This window comes from Alternaria viburni, assembly GCF_023758015.1.
Source record: "Alternaria viburni strain BMP 2772 chromosome Unknown scaffold_13, whole genome shotgun sequence".
Classification (NCBI taxonomy): domain Eukaryota; kingdom Fungi; phylum Ascomycota; class Dothideomycetes; order Pleosporales; family Pleosporaceae; genus Alternaria; species Alternaria viburni.
In genome coordinates, this window is record NW_026055782.1 from 677091 (window position 1) to 697092 (window position 20002).

At 50.8% G+C, this 20002-nt stretch overlaps 9 protein-coding genes across 9 annotated transcripts; 1 reads left to right on the forward strand and 8 right to left on the reverse strand.

Moving 5' to 3' along the window:
- Positions 1-376: 376 nt before the first annotated feature.
- Positions 377-1591, reverse strand: J4E79_006606 (uncharacterized protein; the record flags this gene model as incomplete). Its single annotated transcript, XM_049355476.1, has 2 exons — positions 377-1357; positions 1409-1591. The coding sequence occupies 2 exons, from the start codon at positions 1589-1591 to the stop codon at positions 377-379; spliced, it is 1164 nt and encodes a 387-aa protein (XP_049210149.1).
- Positions 1592-1895: 304 nt separating this feature from the next.
- On the reverse strand, positions 1896-3027 carry J4E79_006607 (uncharacterized protein; the record flags this gene model as incomplete). The annotated part of the gene is made up of 2 exons (XM_049355477.1): positions 1896-2409; positions 2480-3027. The coding sequence occupies 2 exons, from the start codon at positions 3025-3027 to the stop codon at positions 1896-1898; spliced, it is 1062 nt and encodes a 353-aa protein (XP_049210150.1).
- Positions 3028-4294: 1267 nt separating this feature from the next.
- On the reverse strand, positions 4295-5377 carry J4E79_006608 (uncharacterized protein; the record flags this gene model as incomplete). The annotated part of the gene is made up of 2 exons (XM_049355478.1): positions 4295-4748; positions 4797-5377. The coding sequence occupies 2 exons, from the start codon at positions 5375-5377 to the stop codon at positions 4295-4297; spliced, it is 1035 nt and encodes a 344-aa protein (XP_049210151.1).
- A 1024-nt stretch (positions 5378-6401) lies between these two features.
- On the reverse strand, positions 6402-7352 carry J4E79_006609 (uncharacterized protein; the record flags this gene model as incomplete). Its single annotated transcript, XM_049355479.1, has 1 exon — positions 6402-7352. One exon carries the CDS (start codon positions 7350-7352, stop codon positions 6402-6404), a length of 951 nt encoding a protein of 316 aa, XP_049210152.1.
- A 660-nt stretch (positions 7353-8012) lies between these two features.
- On the reverse strand, positions 8013-9115 carry J4E79_006610 (uncharacterized protein; the record flags this gene model as incomplete). The annotated part of the gene is made up of 3 exons (XM_049355480.1): positions 8013-8494; positions 8612-8816; positions 8867-9115. The coding sequence occupies 3 exons, from the start codon at positions 9113-9115 to the stop codon at positions 8013-8015; spliced, it is 936 nt and encodes a 311-aa protein (XP_049210153.1).
- A 638-nt stretch (positions 9116-9753) lies between these two features.
- Positions 9754-11093, reverse strand: J4E79_006611 (uncharacterized protein; the record flags this gene model as incomplete). The annotated part of the gene is made up of 3 exons (XM_049355481.1): positions 9754-9861; positions 9983-10152; positions 10217-11093. 3 exons carry the CDS (start codon positions 11091-11093, stop codon positions 9754-9756), a joined length of 1155 nt encoding a protein of 384 aa, XP_049210154.1.
- A 3729-nt stretch (positions 11094-14822) lies between these two features.
- Positions 14823-15456, reverse strand: J4E79_006612 (uncharacterized protein; the record flags this gene model as incomplete). Its single annotated transcript, XM_049355482.1, has 2 exons — positions 14823-15006; positions 15161-15456. 2 exons carry the CDS (start codon positions 15454-15456, stop codon positions 14823-14825), a joined length of 480 nt encoding a protein of 159 aa, XP_049210155.1.
- Positions 15457-16885: 1429 nt separating this feature from the next.
- Positions 16886-18636, forward strand: J4E79_006613 (uncharacterized protein; the record flags this gene model as incomplete). Its single annotated transcript, XM_049355483.1, has 4 exons — positions 16886-17242; positions 17338-17604; positions 17739-17909; positions 17965-18636. 4 exons carry the CDS (start codon positions 16886-16888, stop codon positions 18634-18636), a joined length of 1467 nt encoding a protein of 488 aa, XP_049210156.1.
- A 327-nt stretch (positions 18637-18963) lies between these two features.
- On the reverse strand, positions 18964-19723 carry J4E79_006614 (uncharacterized protein; the record flags this gene model as incomplete). The annotated part of the gene is made up of 2 exons (XM_049355484.1): positions 18964-19638; positions 19715-19723. The coding sequence occupies 2 exons, from the start codon at positions 19721-19723 to the stop codon at positions 18964-18966; spliced, it is 684 nt and encodes a 227-aa protein (XP_049210157.1).
- Positions 19724-20002: the final 279 nt, after the last annotated feature.

The following is a 20002-nucleotide window of genomic DNA, read 5'->3' on the forward strand; positions in this document are numbered from 1 at the left end:
ATCCACAGTATCCTGCGCATGCTGTGGGCGTGGATGGAGCGACGCCACCGACTCAGGGACCTTTCCCGAGGGGGTCGCCGGCGGCGGAGTTGGTCAGGATGTTTCCGGGGATGGCGTTTGTGGGTAGGACGAGGTGGTCCTATTGTCAGGAGGTGAAGAGGGAGGGGAAGACGTTTTGGCAGCTCGCTGCTGTTGGGCATGTTTGAGTTGTCTTGGTCGTGCTATATGTCGTCAGCACGAACAGACTGGCCACTACTGTGAGGATGTATTCCATTGAATAGTGAATTTGTTGGTAACGAATAATACTTCTTGATTCTATGCTCTTATGAAACCAGGCCGCTCAGAACGCCAAATATGCAAATCATCTAAAAATGATCTATAGAACACCAGGGATGGGTCCCTTCTTCTCGTTGGAGCCCAACTCTTCCTCGTTCCATCCACTGCCAGCGCCAACCTTGCGGCCGCCCTCCTCTCTCTTGATCCTGCACCAGAGACTGATGTCCTTGTCCCAGATAAACTGGTAAATAACGTACACCCAGCTCTTGTGCTGCGGCAAGTCTTTGTAAAAGTCGTGCGCGATACGGTTCAACGCGTGGAGGCGCGTCCAGGGGATCGCAGGGAAGTCGTGGTGCTCGTTGTGCAGACCGACGTTGTAGGTGAAGAAGTTGAGAGGTCCGTAGTACGAATAGGTCTCGGGAAGTGGGATCTTGTTGGCGGGGTTCGACGGGTCCTTTTTTGGCTTCTCGAAAACGTAGTGCTCGGCGATGAAGTGACCTGCGCACGGGTGTAGAGATCCGGCAAGGAAGCTGCTCATGATCAGGTAGCCCAATGCCCTTCCTCCTGCAAATTTAACGAGCGCAAAGTCGAAGGCTAGTTGCACGACGACATTGAAGAGGTGAATCTTGGTCATTGGTAGGGCGTAAACGAACATAGGTCGGAGGGCGTAGAAGAGGATCTGGAAGGTCGCGAAGAAGGCCTTGCCAGCAACCGAATCGAGGAAGATTGCCTCAAAAGCAGTGGGCAGATCCGTGTCGAGGCCATTGACACCCAGCGACTTGTGATGTGTCAGATGGTAGGGTCGGAAGGAGGCGCTGTATGGAATGCCAATTGGCAGGTTCGCAAACACGGCAAAGATCCTGTTTGCCTGAGGCGATCGGAAAGCCAAGTTGTGCGATATCTCGTGAATGGCGAGGAAAAGGTTCTGATTGGCCGTGGCACCGATTACGTATGCGGTGAGGAAGAATGTCCATGATATGACGGGCGTGTCGCGGAGGAGGTATGCGCAGAGGACTTGGATCGAGACGACGAGTAGGACGACGTATTTGGTGAGAGGCTCAGGGCCACAGAGCTTCGTTACCTGTGTACGATTAGATTATGCTCAATGGAAACGATTTCATAGTAATCATACCTCAGGGTGTGCCTTGATGATGGCCATTCGCCGTGTCCTATGGGGCTCTTCGGTGTATGTCCAGAAAAAGTGGTCGTGTTCATTTGGGGCTTTTGGCTCCTGCAGTTTCTCCCCTTTGACAGTGAAGCTTCGGGGAACAGGCTCCTTGGACGGCACTGTCGCGGTAGAGACTGAAGACCGCATGTTGGGCAGTTGTAAAGAACAATTGCAGGGTGTGTGAAGGGCAGAGGGGTCCAGCTCTCGAAGTTTGTGGAGTACTTGACCCTGAGCTTGGCGCTAGCGGAGGCGGTGGGGCGATGTCACGCCATGATTGGCTGACAAACACGTTCCGTTCGCCACCCCGCTAGCGCAGGAACGATAGGCTTGCCTTCTAGAACATCATCACTTTCTTTCCCACGACAGCTTACATATGCCAGGAGCACTAGCAGACGAAGATATCATTCCATTCTAGTTACAGTCTGAGCCCATAGTCAAGTAGCCAATCTCACTATCGCTCTTCGTCGAATTTCCCGACCTCTCGAGGCTCCAAATAATGAAAGACTGAATGACCTAGCCCCTTGGGGTCATCCTTCAGCAGCTCTATCTGATTGTAACCCTGAAAAAACTTTTTAACGCGTTCATCTGATGAATCGCATGATTCCGGATCCTGATCCCCCCAAGGTCGACAGATGATCGCGCTAGGTTTCATCGGCTTCTTTCTTTTCCCTTGGATAGGGTTTGGCGGCTCAGGCGGCTCGGGCCCGCAGACGTGTCCAGCGAGGACTTGCCGTATGGGCGTCTTCGTGTTGAACGTGATGAACATCCAGTCATCACCCATCCATCCACCGCGGCCATCAGTTGGTACTATTGCGTCTAACCAACCTCCGTTATTGCTTGCGCGGACTGAGACGCTCACCTCATTTCTCACGTCAGGAAGGACGAAGAATTCTTTGCTCAAGAATTCGATGTCGAAGTCCGTGTACCAATCATCTTCGAAAATGACTTCGACGTGTGGCTTTTCGCTAATCCATACTTGTTAGTCTGTGAATTGCAGTGCTTTCAGTTTGACGGCTTTGTGCTGCCAAGACCTACCTCCAATCCTTGATGTATTCCTTCCTCAGCATCTCCAACAAACTGCCTATAATCTGCCGGACCAACATGTAAGATCGATAGTTGTGAGGAAAGTCCTCCTGTTTAGCCTTTTCGAGTGTTCCAAGCCCCATCACAACGACCCTCCGGACCGTCTTGCCCATCTTCTTGAGCATGGTTTGCAGTTCAGGCTCCGGGAATAGCTCTTTCTCTGGTCGTTTGCCAGCCTTGACAATGGGTCGCTTGATATCTCGGCTGAGGATCTCCCCCATATGCCATCTCAAAGTAGAGTACCAAATGTTCTTGACATCTCTATCGTATTCGCTGTTATCGTGGCTATCCGGCCACCAGGATTGGCATCCCTGCGCAAGCTCAAGAGTGGTAGCATGTCGTCCTGGGCCGTGGAAACCGACGTGAGCGACCTTATTGGGGTCTTTCCAAATACTGATCTGGTCATCAGGTACTGGGGCTAGTTGCCTCACTTGATCTATCGTCGGCCCTGGAAAAGATTCCGACAGTGATAGTTTTAGGGCTTGCTGTGGAGCTTGCATGGTGACTTTGTTTGGTTCGTATGTAGTTGGTATACTAGTATAGATGGGAATATCAAGTTGATAGTGATCAACGAAGAGGGTAACCAAAGCCGCCTTTTATACTGTTTCCTGTATGACTCGAAACACTGTCTACTCAAAGTCAGAGTCACATCCGTATACGAGTATGACCATACGATGAGGCGCACAGTCCCACCGAGTTGGGGTAGACTAACAGGATCCTCGAACCACAGCCTGGTATCTTCCATGATCTGAGCAATAATCCTACGCAATTGACCCTGTTTCAAGTTACTCGATTCAACTCTTCGGGCTATTGTACAACGGCACAAGTCGGCATCTGCCATTGCAAGTGCCATATATTGGCTCATGAAGCGGCTGAGTGGTTCACAGTGACTCCAAAAAGGTCACACAATGAGTCCGAACATGTGGGCCAGCCTGGAATGCAGTCATGGCCAATGCTCAGGTATTGTGTGACGAAGACGTGATCTCACATTCCGTCGCCGTTGATAATTGCACAGCAAACACCAAATACTTCACATTTCAGAATCCTCTAACAGTCTTTCAAGGTTTTGCCGCAAGTCCGTGACGCATGGGAAGGAGTGTCTATTTGAGTAGGCCAACATCTCAGTCAAGCATCACGATGCCATGTTGACATTAATGAGTGGGATCTCGGCAAACGTCTCCCAGTATTAAGGAGACTACTACAGTGTCATTATATGAACTGCCTAGCTATATCTAACTACATGAGCACCTCTATGACCGGTCTGCACCTAGTCATCTGTTCGACAGCCTGGGAGCCATTTATCTCTGGGCCTCAAGACCCAAAGATAAATTTGTCCCTCAAACGCCGGATTGCCATTTACTGTGAACCTATGGACATTTTTGTATCTGCCGAACCGTAAGACTTCGAGCCGCGCAAGATGATCACTATAGGAGTCCTTTTTGCCCACATTTATCCGTCAAGCTCTGGTGTTACAGCTTGTCGCTAATGATACTTTTGCCGAAGTACCATTTGCTGGTTTACGAAGCGAAAGGTCGATGAATGCACGTGTCGCACAGTAACTCTGAGTCTTCACACGACCAACCTGGGGAATGAAGCCATGGCCAAAGCTCGGTTTGGATCGTTAAGCTTGCTTTCTAGAACACCAAGTTAGGACATCCTGAGGTCACCAGCTTATGTGTAGAAGATATGTCCAAACCATCATTCCATCTTCCATTTCATCCGCATTTCTATGTACTTAGTTCGACTAGAGGCCATTCCCACCAGTCATCAGTGGCTCGTATGCAAAACATAAGCCCACGAATTGCCCACGCCCTCAACATCGCCTTCTAACAGTTCCCATGGGTCATAATACCTCTCCAGCCAATTTACAACGCGACTATCGCTCTGATCAAAGCCAGATTCCTCCCACCAGGGTCGGCAGATGACAAGACTGGGTCTCTTCGGTGGCTGCCAATCTGCGGATGGAGCGTAAGGTGTTCTCTCTCCCCAGGTATGTCCAGCGAGGACTTGTCGAAGCGGAGTGTTCAGGCCGAAAGTGATGAACGCGTACGTGTTCTCGTTCAGTGCTACTCGAACGCGTGTCTCGCTCCATCCACTTCCATCGTTACTCGCGCGGACTTTGACGAGAGGGTCGATGATGAACTCTTCTTGTAGGAACTTGATGTCATATTCAGAGTAGAGGGGATCCTCGAAGATGATCTCCAATGGACGAGTATCCACACTTGATATACCCCGTTAGTTTACATCTATACCCATGGGTCAGACTTACGGATAGTCACATTTCGCTCTCCCGAGCAGAGCGACAACTACATGGCGTGCCAAGAGATGGGTACAGATGGCTTGCTCGAACTTTCCTCCTTCGGCTTTGGATATCGTACCTAAACCCATGAATACCGCTCTCCGGATGGTTGTTTGTGTTTGATTGACTATGTTCGTCAATGCCCACTGTTGCTTGTCTGGTTCTGGGACGGGTCGTTTCATCTGAGAGTATCCGATCTTCGTCAAAATGATTTGTACTGGGAAGGCAAGATTCTCGTGCCAAGTGTTTCTGACATCTTTGACATTATCGTCCCAGTCGTGAGCTAATTTAGAACGCGCTTCTTTGATCCAAAACTCTTCCTCTTGAGCGAGGTCTCCCTTTCGAACGAGCTCTTTCCTTTGAGGGAGCTCTGCAGTGGTAGGGTGCCGCCCTATACCCTTGTGTCCGACGTGGGCGACCTTGTCGTAATCTCTCCATGGTCCGCCTTCGTTGTCAGGCACCTGTGTGAGACCATCCCTGATCGTAGCCTTATCTGCTCGAGCAAAATGGTCGGCTCCTGCTGACGCTGCTGGTGGCTGTCGCGCTTGCATAGTGATGGATCTGTCTTGGTGGATTGTTGAACTTGTTTCGTGAGTATGCAGGTATCGATTCGGTGGTTGTAGATGGAGGAGTGTAGAACAGTTGCCTTTTATATCTTCCAGTCTATGACTCCGATGTCAATTGCTCAATACAACAGTTCTATCTATACGTTTATGACTGTTCAGTGAAACGTAAAATCACCTCCGCGAGATGCTAAGACGGCTAAAATGGCCCACGAACCATCTGGTGCCACTATCCATGAGTGCAGTAATACCTTGATTCACACAAGGTGGTTTGTGCTATAAGCATGGTCACTCAAAGTGATCTGCTCAGCTCTGGTAGCAGGAATGTCGCTTGCAGGCAACCGTGCAAGTGCCATTTCCGGGTATCTGAGGTGGTTGCGTAATTCGCAACGACTCGAAGAACGTCGCACAATGATATAACGTCTGGGCGTATCATGCGAGGAATGTAGCCATGGCAGATGCTCAGATCTTGTACAACCAACGTTCGATTTGGCAAAGTGTCATTGGAAGGCAGTGATTGCATGTCGTTGTGCATAGGATCTCATCACACTCCACATTTGTCATGCATGAAAAGTGCGTCAGCATAGCCACAGAACGCTTGCACAAGAGATGTCTGTTTAGAAGTCTTCTTTCTAAACTTTCGAAGCCTACAGTACGCTACAAACAGTGGGTAATATGCATGGTATATGAGATTTCTCTAGCAGTATTTCACCATGATCGCGACAGCCATAAGCATTCTTTCACACCTGGTCGAGCTCACATGCCAGTAAAGTATCGTGCCTTAATATTCTCGTCCATACCTAGAGGTTCAACAAGCAATTCCGAGAACCAAGTATGTTACTACAGTGTCATTCTATGGACTGCCTGCATCTAATTACACAACCTTGAAAGCCATGCATTGGCCGTTTCACACTGTAGTATACCATCACTATCAATATATCATTACTTCTTCCGAAGTCCCAATATGAACCTAAGCTGAGCCTTGTACACTCTAATCCAAAGGGGCATTGCCCTAACCCTTAGACTTCAATGTGTAGAGATAGATGTCTCCTCCCCATATCTTATTCCCGGTACCCTCATCAAACTTGTGTACTTGGTCGTAGTGCATGTTGAACCAGTTCCTGACACGGTAATCAGTTGGATCTCGCTCGTCTATGCCTTCCTTTTTTGGATCTCGACAAATGATTGCGCGAGGCTTGGCAAGCTTCGCGGTCCTCCAGGTTGAACTATCTTTCAATTCATCGGCTGTGTAGAGCAAATTGGCGAGAAGCTGGCGAATGGGATTCTTGGGGTTGAAGGTGATGAAGATGTAGTCGCCGTTGCCTCCTTCAAGGTAAGACCAACCTACGCCCTCGTTGCTGTTTCTCTGCAAGATGCGACCGCCATTGGTCCATCCCTCCGTTCCGTCACTTAGGTAACTCATTCCAAGGTACTTGAGATCTTCCTTTCCGTAGTGATCATCTTCACAAATAAATCTAGCCCCCTCTAACGGGTCAAGGTTGCCCGACCTTGTCACCTCGTTTGCCGCGTCGGACAATACTTTGAGAATACCGCGAGCGAACAGATGTGCCCGCGCGATACCTTCGAAGTCTGATTCGTCGCAGTAGCAAAGACTACCAAGATCCAGTGTGACGATGTTGCGAATAGTGCCCCCAGCCTTGGTAAGGTCACTCAAGAGCTCTTTGTCCCAGTAAGGATCGTATTCCGGCAACTTCCCTTCTGTTCGTTTAGATTGAAGAGTAGTGAAGTGACTTATAACATCCTCCTCACTGCGCTTGTAGTTGGCACGCCTCGGGGGGCCTTCAATCCAGAACTCGGTGGGGTTGTCCTCACTTTCGATTTCTTCCGTGGTCTTGTAACGCCCGTATCTATTACCATATTGCCAGAACCGGTGATGAAGGTTTTTAGCTGTCAAGAGGCCCTGCTTGAGCGGTAACGGTGGCGGGAGCATCGAAGTGGACATATTTGGATGTGGATAGCCTCGAAAGTGGCAAGTCCAGGGTTAGTTGCTGTAGTTGATGCTGATTTGTTGATCGTTGATATGTGTGGCTGTTGAGTCGACTGCTGTGCTGTTGAAAGCTGAATCGTGTGGCGCAAAGGTAATGAAGCACCAGAGAAGGCCTTTTATAGTTGGAAAGTTGAGTGACTCTACTCAGCGCGAGCAGCATAGTGTGAGCAGATATGACTTTGAATCGGTAGAGTCAGGTATGGCTAATCAATCTCTAAGTGCACTCAGGAGCGGCTCGTGGTCTTACCGGCCTTCGTTGTGCCACCCCACAGAAGTCGATATGACTCTGACGGAAGCGAGTATTCGTGACAACCAATCGTTGGCGCGTACCGTTGAGAGCCAACTCGACACAAAGAAACTCAGAGCTTTGACACAACTCAGAAAGTGACTCTCCACGCCGCACGTGCCTTGGATCACACCCCAAGATGGACACTCTCGACACATGACTCTGATCTGACTGAACATGCTGGAAAACATGCGAGCAAGTACCGATTAGCACCGGCACAAGTCGGGTGTGTGCACGTTCACCATAGCACAAGATACTCAGGAATGTAACGCACAGTCAACCTGGATGCTTTTGCTACGATGTGCCGCGTACGACATATGAGCGGGGTATCATAATCGTTTCGTTCCTTTTACATCATTCCATATTTCTTTCCCAATATTCTTCCAGTTTCCGACCTCTTCATCACTTCTCTTTCTCCTGATGAGGCCTGATCGCCTGACTTCCACGAGCCAAACAACGCCCCAGTAAGCGACCGAAAACGATACTAGTACATATGCCAGCCATACGATCAGAAGCACGGATGTACCTTGTATCAGCTTCCCCCCAGCAACATCGACGATGTCACCAGCCACCGAGAAAACCCCAGATATCAACACCGTGAGCAGGACGGCGGCGACAAAGGCGAATGCGCTCGCAAGGAATGGCCAGAAGATGTTGAAGTAGGCGAGAAGTTTTGAGTGTGGAAAGATGATGGCTGGAATGGCGGAGACGGCGGAGAAGCCAGCACCGACGAGCGAGACGAGTAAGGAAGCGAAGACGGTGTATCGCACGCCGGCCAATACGGTAGCCATAGTCCTGAGGAGTGTTGAGACTAGGATGATTGGGGAGAGTGGGTCTTGAGACCCATCAGTTGGCGTTGTCAGTGTCAATAGTCCTACAGGAGTATGGTCAGTCGAGCCTCAAATGCCTTCGGAATTGTGTTGCTCACTGTCACTGGCCTCGCTGTAGCTTTCGCATAGTTCTACGACAACGATATCGGAAGCGTCGTCTTGAGCATTGGAAATGGAGCCAGAACAAACTGTCCTTATGTAGAGATAGTAGACGTCTGCTAGTGCCTCGCCGTCCACGCCTTCGGATCGTCTCGGTGTTGCATCTGACTGCGAGCTCCCTCGGGCGATCGTACTTGTATTCAGCTGCGGTTCGTCAACATTTGTCTTCATTTCACCGAGGTCGGTATACGTACTGCCACGATGTACTGTCCACCAAACATATGCTCATCGCTTCCCGCCAGTACCAGTACCAGCGTGAAGACGAAGCTTGCGACCGCGAATGCGATCGAAAGGATAGCAGAGAACCGGTACTTCATCAACACCCTTTTCGGTGTCTTGGGCGGCGCCGGCAGGGCCTTGTCGGTAGACTTCCGCAAGTCTCCAAGATCGGGCTCAATTGCGATCTCTTTTCCCGTGTAGAAGGTCTCCTCTATGTGATCCATCTTGCTCATCGACACACCGTGTGGTTGAAAGGCGCTAGCGACGAGACTGACAGTGCTGACGAATGTCAGTACACAAGTACGGGTTTATGATGTCCATAGCAGAAGACATATGCATTGTCGCAGAGATGATAAGTAAGGCGCTTCAACATGCGTGCAGCATGACGCAACTGTTACTGGTTATCGGGAATCTTCAATCTCGATGTCTGGGAAGCATGGATGTACGTGGTAGGCTTGTCGCATGATTATAGTGTTGCATGATAGACCTGCTATATATCGTCGCGGATACGGCACATGCAGCCTTGCGCGGGGATAGACCGGTGGTTTCAAACAACCTGCTAGTCCCCAGATCGCGATGGATGTGCAAATTTGGCGATCAGCGTTCCTGTTTCGGCGTCGCAGGACGTGGCCAAAGCGTGGCATGGAGCAACAACCAGCTTCAGATGGATGGGGTCTGAGATGTTTCGTCGACATCCAAACAACTTGCGCATGGCCGGGCCCACGCATTGGGAGTACGCGTCGTGCCGAACTGAGAGCGGTCGTGAAGTTCGCGAATGCGAGGTGGTAGCTCCCGCAGAAACGGGGAGCGCTTCACTAGTGCGACTGAAACACCGAACTTTAGGAGCGACGATCGCGACCTCTCAACATAATGCTTGAGCGACACCAAGTCGCTCGGGTACATTCGCCAAAGCCTTTTGGTTGCCGAAGAGTGAACGAGAGTTGGTAAAATACTCGAACGCGCAGCTGTTCTGCTGCTAGAAGAACGAGCCTGGGGGATATTGTCCAAGAGGCTGCGGCTGGAGGTTGGGAAACGCATCACCCTAACCATGGGTTAGTCCAACAGCAAACGATGAGCTGAGCTAAACGTACCCAGTCGAGAGGTAAGGTATACTGGTCCAGATCCATTGGCATGAAGCCAAAATCGAACGCGTGACCAAAAGCACTATTGCCCATGTCAAATGCATCCGAGTCGGGAACAGCGAATCCAAGATTGTTAATGTCGAAAATCTGGGATGGGGAAGTCAAATCAGGTTGGGCACCTATGTGAGCCGCTTTCAATGACGTTAGTAGATGTAAGCGGGTAGTAAATAAGATGCCGCTCACCGTGCGCCGAGTCGGTAGCCTGTACCCCACTGCCGTGAACTTTAGAGAGAACAAGCTTCACGGCTGTAGCAACCTTCCGCGCCTCCTGCGATCTCTTGCTAGCCCTGATCCAGATGTGATAAGCGGAGCGCAACGACGCGACGATTTCTTCTTGCGTTGGGGACGCTTGGTCCAGTTGCACCCCGCTTTCCATAAGCTCAGAACCCAGTGGGATGGGAGCAATGAGTTCCTCATCAAGCTCGACTACCAAGACGGTAGTCGCGAGCAAGAAGTCTTGCGCAATAATGGAAGACATGTACCAGCTCAAGGTAGAGAGACGCCACCCTGGTGAAGTTAGTCGACCTCCTGGTTGGACCTCAGCGTCAAGCTTGCTCTGGAGGCGAAGCATCTCTATAGCAGCGTTCAAGCAGACCCTGCGGGAGTATGCATATCTGCTATCGGTTCGGCCGAGTACGAAGTAGGGTCGATGCAACATAAGCTCGGCCTTCAAGAAGGCTACGTTCAAATACGTGTAGCGCATGAAGTCTGGTGATAAATCGGTACTAAGATCGTCGAAGGTGTTCGATGCTGGCGATTGTGGTATCTTTTCGAAGACATCTCTTAGTGTGGCGTCCATCTCCGTGATCTCTCCGTACGGTGGCAGCGAGGTAGCATTGACGAGATCTACAATCCTGGCCTGCACACTTCGCAACCTCGTGAGAACGATGGAGTAAAGCAGTTGCGTCAACTCAGTTTCAGGCCTTGAGGGTGGTAGTTCTAGCATGTCTTCGTGAAGGTCGTCTTCACCCAAGTTGCGGGGCTCTTGGGTATCGTACATTTGCGGCATGATCGTCCGTGGCAGTCCGGCTTGAGAAGAGGTGGTAAAATCTAGCGACATGACTACGAGCCATTTACGACGCCTCAGCTCACCTTCGTGAGGCGATATGTTCGGAAATCTCGACGGGTCCCTGTGGTATCCCATTCGGAAACAAAGACGTACAAGCATGCCAACAAGCATGTAGATGCTGAACTGGCTGTCGGTTGAGCGTAGAAATTCGGTACCAAAATACAACAAGAACGCTTCGATCGTGTATGGCGGTGTTTTGGTGTAGTTTGCAAGAACCATACCTAGATATCGACGTATGGACTCAGCAGTTGCACCACATGTAGTTTGTACCCAGTTTCTGCTTACATTGCGCAGCCTTCTCGCGATAGAAGTTGATCCGTGCCAGATCAGGAGCCAGTTCAGTATCGCCAAGCTGATGAGCGTTCACCGCGGCTTGAAAACGAAAGCCAAGTGCCAGTGCAGCGTAGAGTACACCCAACCACATAGTTGAAGTTTCCGATGGTTGTGTCCACAGCTCATTGTACTGTATGATCATTAGCTACTAGAGGTAGAAATGATCATATGACCTCACCTGTTTGAGAAAGGTTGGCTTGTGGATGAGGGCTGGAGACATCAGTGGACGCCTTTCAACCGAGGTAGTGAGCATACTTGGATGAGATTCCATTGACATGAAGAATGTATCAATGAGACGATCCGCTTCTGGCCGCGGAGGAAGAGCAGCGAGGAGCTCTTCTCTAGTCGCATGGGCATTACGTCCAAACAGCAGCTCTGGACCGGGTACTTCATTCACCACTTCGTCATCTGGATCGGGCGACACGGGCACCTGATCGAGATGTTCGCGCAGCTCTGATATCTGGGCTGGAATTAGAGAGGTAAGAGTCTCTGTGAGAGGTTTCACGTACGCTATCAAGTATGCTTGTCCAATGTCCACTGTTCGTATAGCTTGTTGCGTCGCAGCTGAGATTTACGCGATCCGGCGTGCCAGGCAACTCGCCATTACTTCCACCGTTGTGATGTTGCCGCGCTTGTGATGGGCTGGAAAGCTCGGGATTAGCTGTATTGACAGCGTTTCCACCGATGAGATTGGTGACGAGCTTCTCGAGTTGGTCGATCCTGTCATGCACGCTGTTTGGGATTTTGGGTTCTTTTTGCACTGGTGGGTTGCGAACATAGACGCACGACAGTGAGAGTCCGCGATCGACACATGTTTTGCATGGCTGCTGTCGATCACATTTCAACCTCCAGTCAATTAGCATGCAATTCTTTTGGGCAGGTAAGCTGATTGTTTACTTGCGTCGTCGACAAAGGGTGCAACTTAAGATGGGCTTGTCTCTTCGTCGACTTGGAGGTACCACTCTCGGCGTCTGATCATCCGCGCTCATTTCGAGTGGTAGTATCACAGTGGGTCAAAACAAGGCGTAAGGGCACAACTCGCGTTGTTACGAAGATGCCTTCGGGGCGGCCATCATCCCCGATGCCGAGGCTAACCGCTTCGGCCGAACACCCCCCGCATTCCATCTCAGCTTACGTCACTGTCAGCAATCATAATGTTCCTAGTTCGCGACTGCACCGGTGGAGATTATCCTAAAGACCGTTGCATTCTAATCATCCTTCTCGTTGTCCGACCATCTAAATCGCTGGCACACATGCTAAAGCCGCCATCTATCCAGTTCCTGCTCCGCCTGGTCATTGCCTGTGCTCCACACGGGCACAGTTCCGATCACGCGATCCCCGACTCAGCTTCCGGTGGCAGTCAATAGACTTTTCTTATCCAAGGCATCGGGCTGTCGATCCTAACTTTCGGCATCACTACAGACTATCATGTGCCCATCCATCAAGCGATTACAGTTACGACCTATCTCATTTTTCTGGGCTGGGCGAAGGTACCTTTTCGAAGTCTTCATCCACCCTAGAGGTATGACATCCAGTTCGTGTCCATGGAAGTATGCCTGTAAAGCAGTGCCCCAAAACAGGCGCCACGATTCGGATTTGACATTCCGGAGGCCGATACGCTTAATGGCATGCTGGGGCGCGCGTTGAGAATGTGGAACGAGGCGACACACAGGTTTGAGCCAAATCGTGGCAATCGTCCGGTTTTGTGGCGTGGACAGAATGGACGTTAGGTCTTCCCAGCTCTTGAAGTCTCCGATATCGAAGGTGGACAAGCGGTAGAAGAGTGGAGTCGCTTCACAGCGCATTTGCTTACATGCGAACAGGAGGCCAACAGGCTCGCGGTTAGAGATTGGCGCACCTTCGTATGTGGACGAAACTGACTTGATTGTTCTGCCTAGACAGCTGTATTCCTAGATTTTATTACGCAGCTCACTAGGAAGCCGAAGAAGAGCCGAGGTAAGCTGATTCCTCTTTGTACTATGCCTATTAGCGATTGATCAACGAACATGCGAGGCCGCTTACATGGCTTGTATTCTATTGGGAGTCATAATCCAATCCTGCATCTCTGATGTGAGTGTTGAGGACATATTGGTGGTTGGAGTTGGGCACTGGAAAAGAATTATGAGAGAGTGTAGGTGTTTAGATACAACTGCGGGTTCAAGAGCGCGTGGGGATTTAATGGCAGTGCCTCAGCTCAAGCATTCCAGGAACATACGATTTTCCATTCACACCCCGTGCCTTGACGACCTGCAATTGACCCGATACATACGTCGTGAAAACGGAGTAAGTCACTAGCAACTGACAATGACCAGAATCGGCTCGCCTTCACGGTTGTCCATCATCGGCAGCTCTCAGGGTACCCTCCAGTCCTGCCTCAAATACAACCTCGATGGCTGGCTTCCCATAAACAAGGCGCAATGCGCGCACAAGGTGAGCCCTAGTATCGGAACTGAGGGCTGACAATTGTAGCCTCGAACCTTTGACGTGAACCGTGTTCAAAGCCGGGAACGCGTTTGCGTTAGCCCTTCCTTGAGGTTCAACCTCTTCCTGGAACCATTTCGCCGGGTAACCCCAGTGTACATATTGGAATTCTACCGACGACATAGAGGTTTGAATCGAGGTGATCCGCGCACACCGCTCAGCTCTAATGGCGACGATAGCGGCTTCGTGGCTATAAATCATGGCCAGTTCCATTTCGAAGGTCGCTGTAGAATAGAAGAGTGAGTTGGCTTCACGGCGGAGCTGCCGACAGCAGCAAATGAGACCCATAGCGTTGGTCGCGCTTTGTTCGCCTTTCCGTGGGTGCATACGTATCACAGAATCTGTCAACGTGAATAGATAGACGAGGTTACGAAGTTCTGCAGGAAGTCGTAGAAGAGGCGATATAAGTTGGTTGACCTGCGCGCTATTCCGGTCAGCGATTACATCCCCATGTCTTGAACAGAATTGTACGCGTTAGCCTTCAAGGTGGAGAGCTTACATTTGGTCGCCTGTTGGAGTCGTCAGACCGGTCGACTCAGGGTTGAGCGCCATGATGCAGCGGTCACTGTAGTAAATCGTAGTTGTTATGCTCGCAAAGTGGAATGGAGGAACGAAAACGGACGGAAGTGTTGCCCTTCAGTCTTGATGGTCTGCCCGATCAGGGTAGCTGCTTCGTAGGTAGGTAATGACGTCATTGGCCGCTACCTCTAGATATCGCAGCTTCTACCATCTCGCACCTCAGCAGATATGTGCAGTGCGGAAGCTATAGCCTTCCCATGACGAACTTCGCGGCGATTAGTCAGGCTGTCTACAGGTCATCGAGGACAGAGATGTCGCCAGTCTTCGCTACACGCCTGATGCGTCGCTCTCAACCCCACACGCACTCTTCCGCCACCAAAAGCCTCATTAATAGTTTGCCCGGCCTACGAGTTCGACATCCGACTCCGAGAGGTCCTCGCGTTTGACTTGAATATCGATAGCCTTCGAGATACCACCCAGAGACAGTCGATGTCCTGATCTTCGCATGCGATAACGATCGTCACTAGAGACGTAGCTGCGCTTCCCGGAGCTTTCGGATTTGCTGCATATCCTTGAAAGCGTATGCTGATATATTGCATGCATGGCCGGCATGCATGCGACTACGATAAAGAGGTTGGCTTCGGTTGCACACCAGTAAAGACCGGATACGTTGTCGTCTATGATTGCGCGGTCAGTCATTGCGCAGCCAACAGGAGGAGCAGTACTCACAAGTCGGATTTGAGCTCTGATCGAATCGGACGAGAGCCCATAAGCGAAGGCAACTGACGATGAAGATGATGAAGCCCACAGCGAACATAGAGATAATCTGGACCTTCTTCTTCCAGGACATCTGTAGTCTCGCTAGCATGGGCAAAGGCAACGATAGGATTGCCACGTCGAGCATGATCTCAATGGCGCCGCGAATGAATCCAAACAGCCGAACGTCGACGGTGCATCGGCCACTTGTTTCGCCTTTCCACCCGTCCCAGAAGAACGAGATAGGTTGACATTGAAACATCATGGCTCCTGTATTGCCGATACCGAAGCAGGTAACAATCCCCATCAGGACAAACGTGGTCGTGCGTAGTTTTGGCGAGGTTGCGATCCGCAGGTAAAAAGCCAGGATGGACAGTTGACAAAAGGCTTCTGCGATCTGGTACATGAAATAGCTAACGTACAACCACTGCAGCGGAATTTAGCTTCATAACGGGCGCTAAAGGCGAGGCTTACCTTGAAGCTATTTGTTATCGCCGCTGGCGATATCCCCCACATGTCTCTTCCGAATCCGAGACGACCCGCTAGGAGGCCCATCAGTCGACCATTTCATCTATAGATGGAGTGTTGGGAGGGATTTACCGACAACGACAGGGACGTTCTGGAACAACGAGGCCAACTACCCCTCGTCAGCTCTAGCGCCCTGCACGCTCAACGCTCATGACTTACCCCAGCCAGCCCGATGAGTAGGTCGTCCAGCCCAAGCTTTGCCTTGGCTGAGAAGAACCGATCTGTCAGTCGCAAGATAACCATTGTTACAGCAAGAGCGCCGATAGATGCCGTGACAGCGATCATTGTCTCGCTCTCGTCCCGGATCGGTATGCCGCAAGCCGCGTAGGTTTCGTTGGTCGCACTGAGTGATGCGGAAACAGTACAGTTTTCAGCATTACAATTCGCGGATGCTGTCTGAAAGGTGGTGTCGGCACACAGACAGTCGAAGTTGTCGGGCTTGCAATTGCTCGAGGGTACAAGAGCTTGGAAACACTTTGCCTGTGGTTCTTAGCCGCTGGTGCCACGAAAGTTCGGTCATCGACTAACTGCACAAGTTGGTAGTTTTCGCAAAAGATCGTCTTGTGCGAGTATATGTAGCACTAAGATGGCGAATGTCGCAAAGTACTGGACGAACTTCATCGCGACGATGATCGAGTGGGAAGGTGCGCAGCAGCGCAAGATTTGTTACCAACAAAGCGTTGGGAGTACATGTTCAACATGACGCATGATTCATGGCTCAGTTCAGAGACGATACGTTAAGGGGGTTACCTTCTTGAGCGTGTGACAGCTCGCAGGATCCGATGGATCATAGCCGTTGTTTTAGTCGCCCCGTCAAATCACCATGCCTCGAAAAGGTCCGCGCGCAATAAAAGACGATCACTGGTGGACTCCAGGGCTTGCCATTCCTTGACAGGTCTGTGCCGCAACCGATAACGTTGACGTTCAGAATTTGACAAATTCACCCTTTCGACACGGTCCAAATCCTGCGGGAATTGCTACGCTTTATTCTACTGGCGGAAATGTTCTCGAGCACTTTGTATTTGCATTGATGCGGCGCAGCCGTTCTAAGCGAGCCGTCATCACGCAGGAAGATACTGATATGGCGAAGGATCTGGCTTGGCAGGACATATATCTCGATCATTTTACAATCCCGGCAACTGGCTTCCCTCATCACTGTCATCACCATGTCTATCGTACTATCAGCCACGATTGCTATTGCTTTCGCTGCATTTGCCATACTTTACGCCACCCGTTGGCATCTGGGGAGAAAGAATGCGAGACCTCTTCCCCCGGGCCCAAAGGGCCTCCCGATTCTTGGAAATGTCAACGATATGCCCAAATCCGGCATGCTTGAGTGCCACCACTGGCTACGACACAAGGATGTCTATGGCCCTCTTAGTTCCGTCACAGTGCTAGGGCAGACTTTCATCATCATTAACGACCCTGAGATCGCATTCGAGCTGTTGCGCGATCGCTCAGCGATTCATTCTTCGAGACCCAGCCAGACCTTTAGTGGTGACATGTATGTGGAGAGCTCCATAGTAAGGCGAGGGAAGTGCTCGCTGACCATGCGGACAGGGTAGGATGGCGTCATGCAATTGCGATGACCCCGTATTCCGCAGAATGGAAAATTCAGCGTAAGAATATCACCAAGATAGCGAGCACGAACGTTTCCGTGTCCGTGTTTGATAAAGCGCAAGAGACGGAGGCCGCGCACTTCCTGCTCAACCTTCTAGAGTCACCCGACAAGCTCTTTGATCATATACGAAAAGAGGCTGGCAGTGTCATTCTCAAGATCACCTACGGCTACACTGCTGTCGCCAATGGCAACGACCCTTTCGTTGATATGGCCGCCAAGACTATGGAGCAGTTCGCCGATGCTACAGTTCCTGGGAAGTGGTCGGTAGACATCTTTCCATTCTGTGAGTATCGCTTCTTGATGATTAATATGGCCTCTGACGTCGGCTAGTGCGGTACTTGCCAGCATGGCTGCCAGGTACGGGGTTCAAAGACACGGCGAGACGAATGGCGGCGCAGCTCAGCCAATGCACGAATCAACCGTATGAGTTCGTGAAGAAGCAAATGAGAGAGAAGAGGCATTCGCCGTCTTTCTTGTCGCAATGCATTGAAGGTCTCGGTTCGGATGCTGAGATGGAGTTTGTTCATAAGTGGACTGCATTAGCGCTCTACCTGGGCGGTGCTGATACGGTAAGCTTGTATGCCATTATCGGCGCCTCTATTACTTTACTGACTCAATCCATAGACCGTGTCCTCGATCATGACCTTCTTCCTTGCTATGACTGTCTTCCCGGAAGTTCAAAAGAAGGCCCAAGAAGAGCTAGATCGCGTTATTGGCGGAGGCCGGCTACCCGTCAGTAAAGACCGCGAAAGTCTTCCTTACATCGAAGCAATCATGAAAGAGACCCACCGCTGGCACCTCGTCGCACCAATGTGCCTTCCACACTGCAGCACGGAAGAAGACACCTGTCGCGGGTATCGCATTCCGAAAGGCTCCATCCTTCTACCCAATAATTGGCACTTCACGCACGACCCTGAAGTCTACCCCGACCCGATGGTCTTCAGACCAGAGCGCTTCCTCGAAACAGCCTCGCACAAAAGTGAGCCTGATCCCCGGAACTTCATCTTCGGATATGGTCGCCGCATCTGTCCGGGCCGATACGTGGCGGATAACGCGCTCTTCATTACCATCGCCCAGACTCTCGCGGTGTTTGACATCACTAAATTCGTCGATGGAGATGGTCGCGTTGTGGAGCCGGAGGTGAAGTTTGAGCCGGGAGCGATCAGTCACCCTGTGCCATACCGTTGTTCGATCAAACCGCGATCGGAGGATCATAAGCGGTTGATCAAGGCTTCAGAGCAGTTGTTTCCTTGGGAGGAAAGCGACGCCAAAGAGCTGGAAAATATCAGCTGGTAAGATAAGGGCAAGCGCCCGCCCAAACACATGCGTGTTGCGTAAACTTCTTTGCTACCTGCATGTTGTAAGCGCAGGGGTTTGCGTGACGTCTGTACCATAGCATTAGGTACTATGGAAGAATTGAAGACTTGTGGTGGGTGTGAGACAAGATGCAAGCCAGCCTGTACTTTTTATTTTGGCCTCTTCGTATAAATGTAGAAATTTTCTTTAATGTACAAAGGTCGACAAATGCCTGCGTTTAGAACACAGTGCTGACAACAAACTGTGGTGTAAGTCGAGTAAAGTCTTAGCTCATTTAACACACACGTCCCACCATCGTTGCTTTGACTATTCCTTCTTCGGTAGCGGATTGACAAACTTGTCCTCGTGAAGCTCTTCGTCTTTAGGCGCCACACCACGTTCTTGTAGTTGTTTGAGCGCCTCTGGGGCTACCTTCCCAATTTGGTGGCTCCTGTATTGATTGGTCTCAGAACGCGTCAGCCACGTCAAACGACCCTCGATTTCCGTATCGTGAATGTTCTCGATCGCTTTGTCTGCACCCTCTTTGGTTGCGAAATCGATGAAGCAAAGAATGCGCGGTTCTTTTTTCTTATCGCCGTAGAATGGCGCGAAGTCACTGATGCGTTCGATGGTACCATGTTTGGCGAACTGCTCGTCAAGTATCCGCAGCGCGTTCTGTTTCTGTTTGCCGATGCTGGTATTGGACGTCCAACCGGGTGTCTGAACTCTAACCATCAAGCGACGACCTTCGAGCAATGGGTGTACAGCTTCGAGTGCAGCGGCGGGGCCCTCGTCAAAGAAGTAGCGAGTAGCGTACTTGTGGTCTCGCTTGTCCTGCACAGGGCCCCAAATGAAGTCGTCTTTGAGAGGCCTGACGATAAGCTTCTTGCGCTGTAGCTCTGCGTCATTAAGCTCTGCAATGACCTTGGCAGCCTCTGCTTCGCTTCCAAGTTCCGCGAAACACCTGGTGTCGTTCTGGAAAGTGTAGCGATCAAGACGCATCTGCAATCTCTTGCTGGGTGGAAGTTAGCTCGATACCCTGTTTGCGAAATCTCCAAAGAAGAGTTATAAGACGTACACGGTGCATCCTTTTGATCGTAGTAGATCCTCGACCTCTCCTCTCGTCAGTCGCTTTGGTATACCCAATAAAGCAACCCCTGATGATGCGCTTGATATCGGAGTGCGCGCATCAGTGAGTGCAATCTCTGGTCCTCTCGACGGTGTTTCGATGATATTTTCCCGCCTCAGCTGGCTGGCAGCGAACTCTCGCTTCGTAATTGATGTTCTGATCAACGGAACAGCTGATTGAGCAACGCGTACGGAAGGTGTTGTCCGAGCAAAGAGACAGCGCCCACGAGAGAGTATC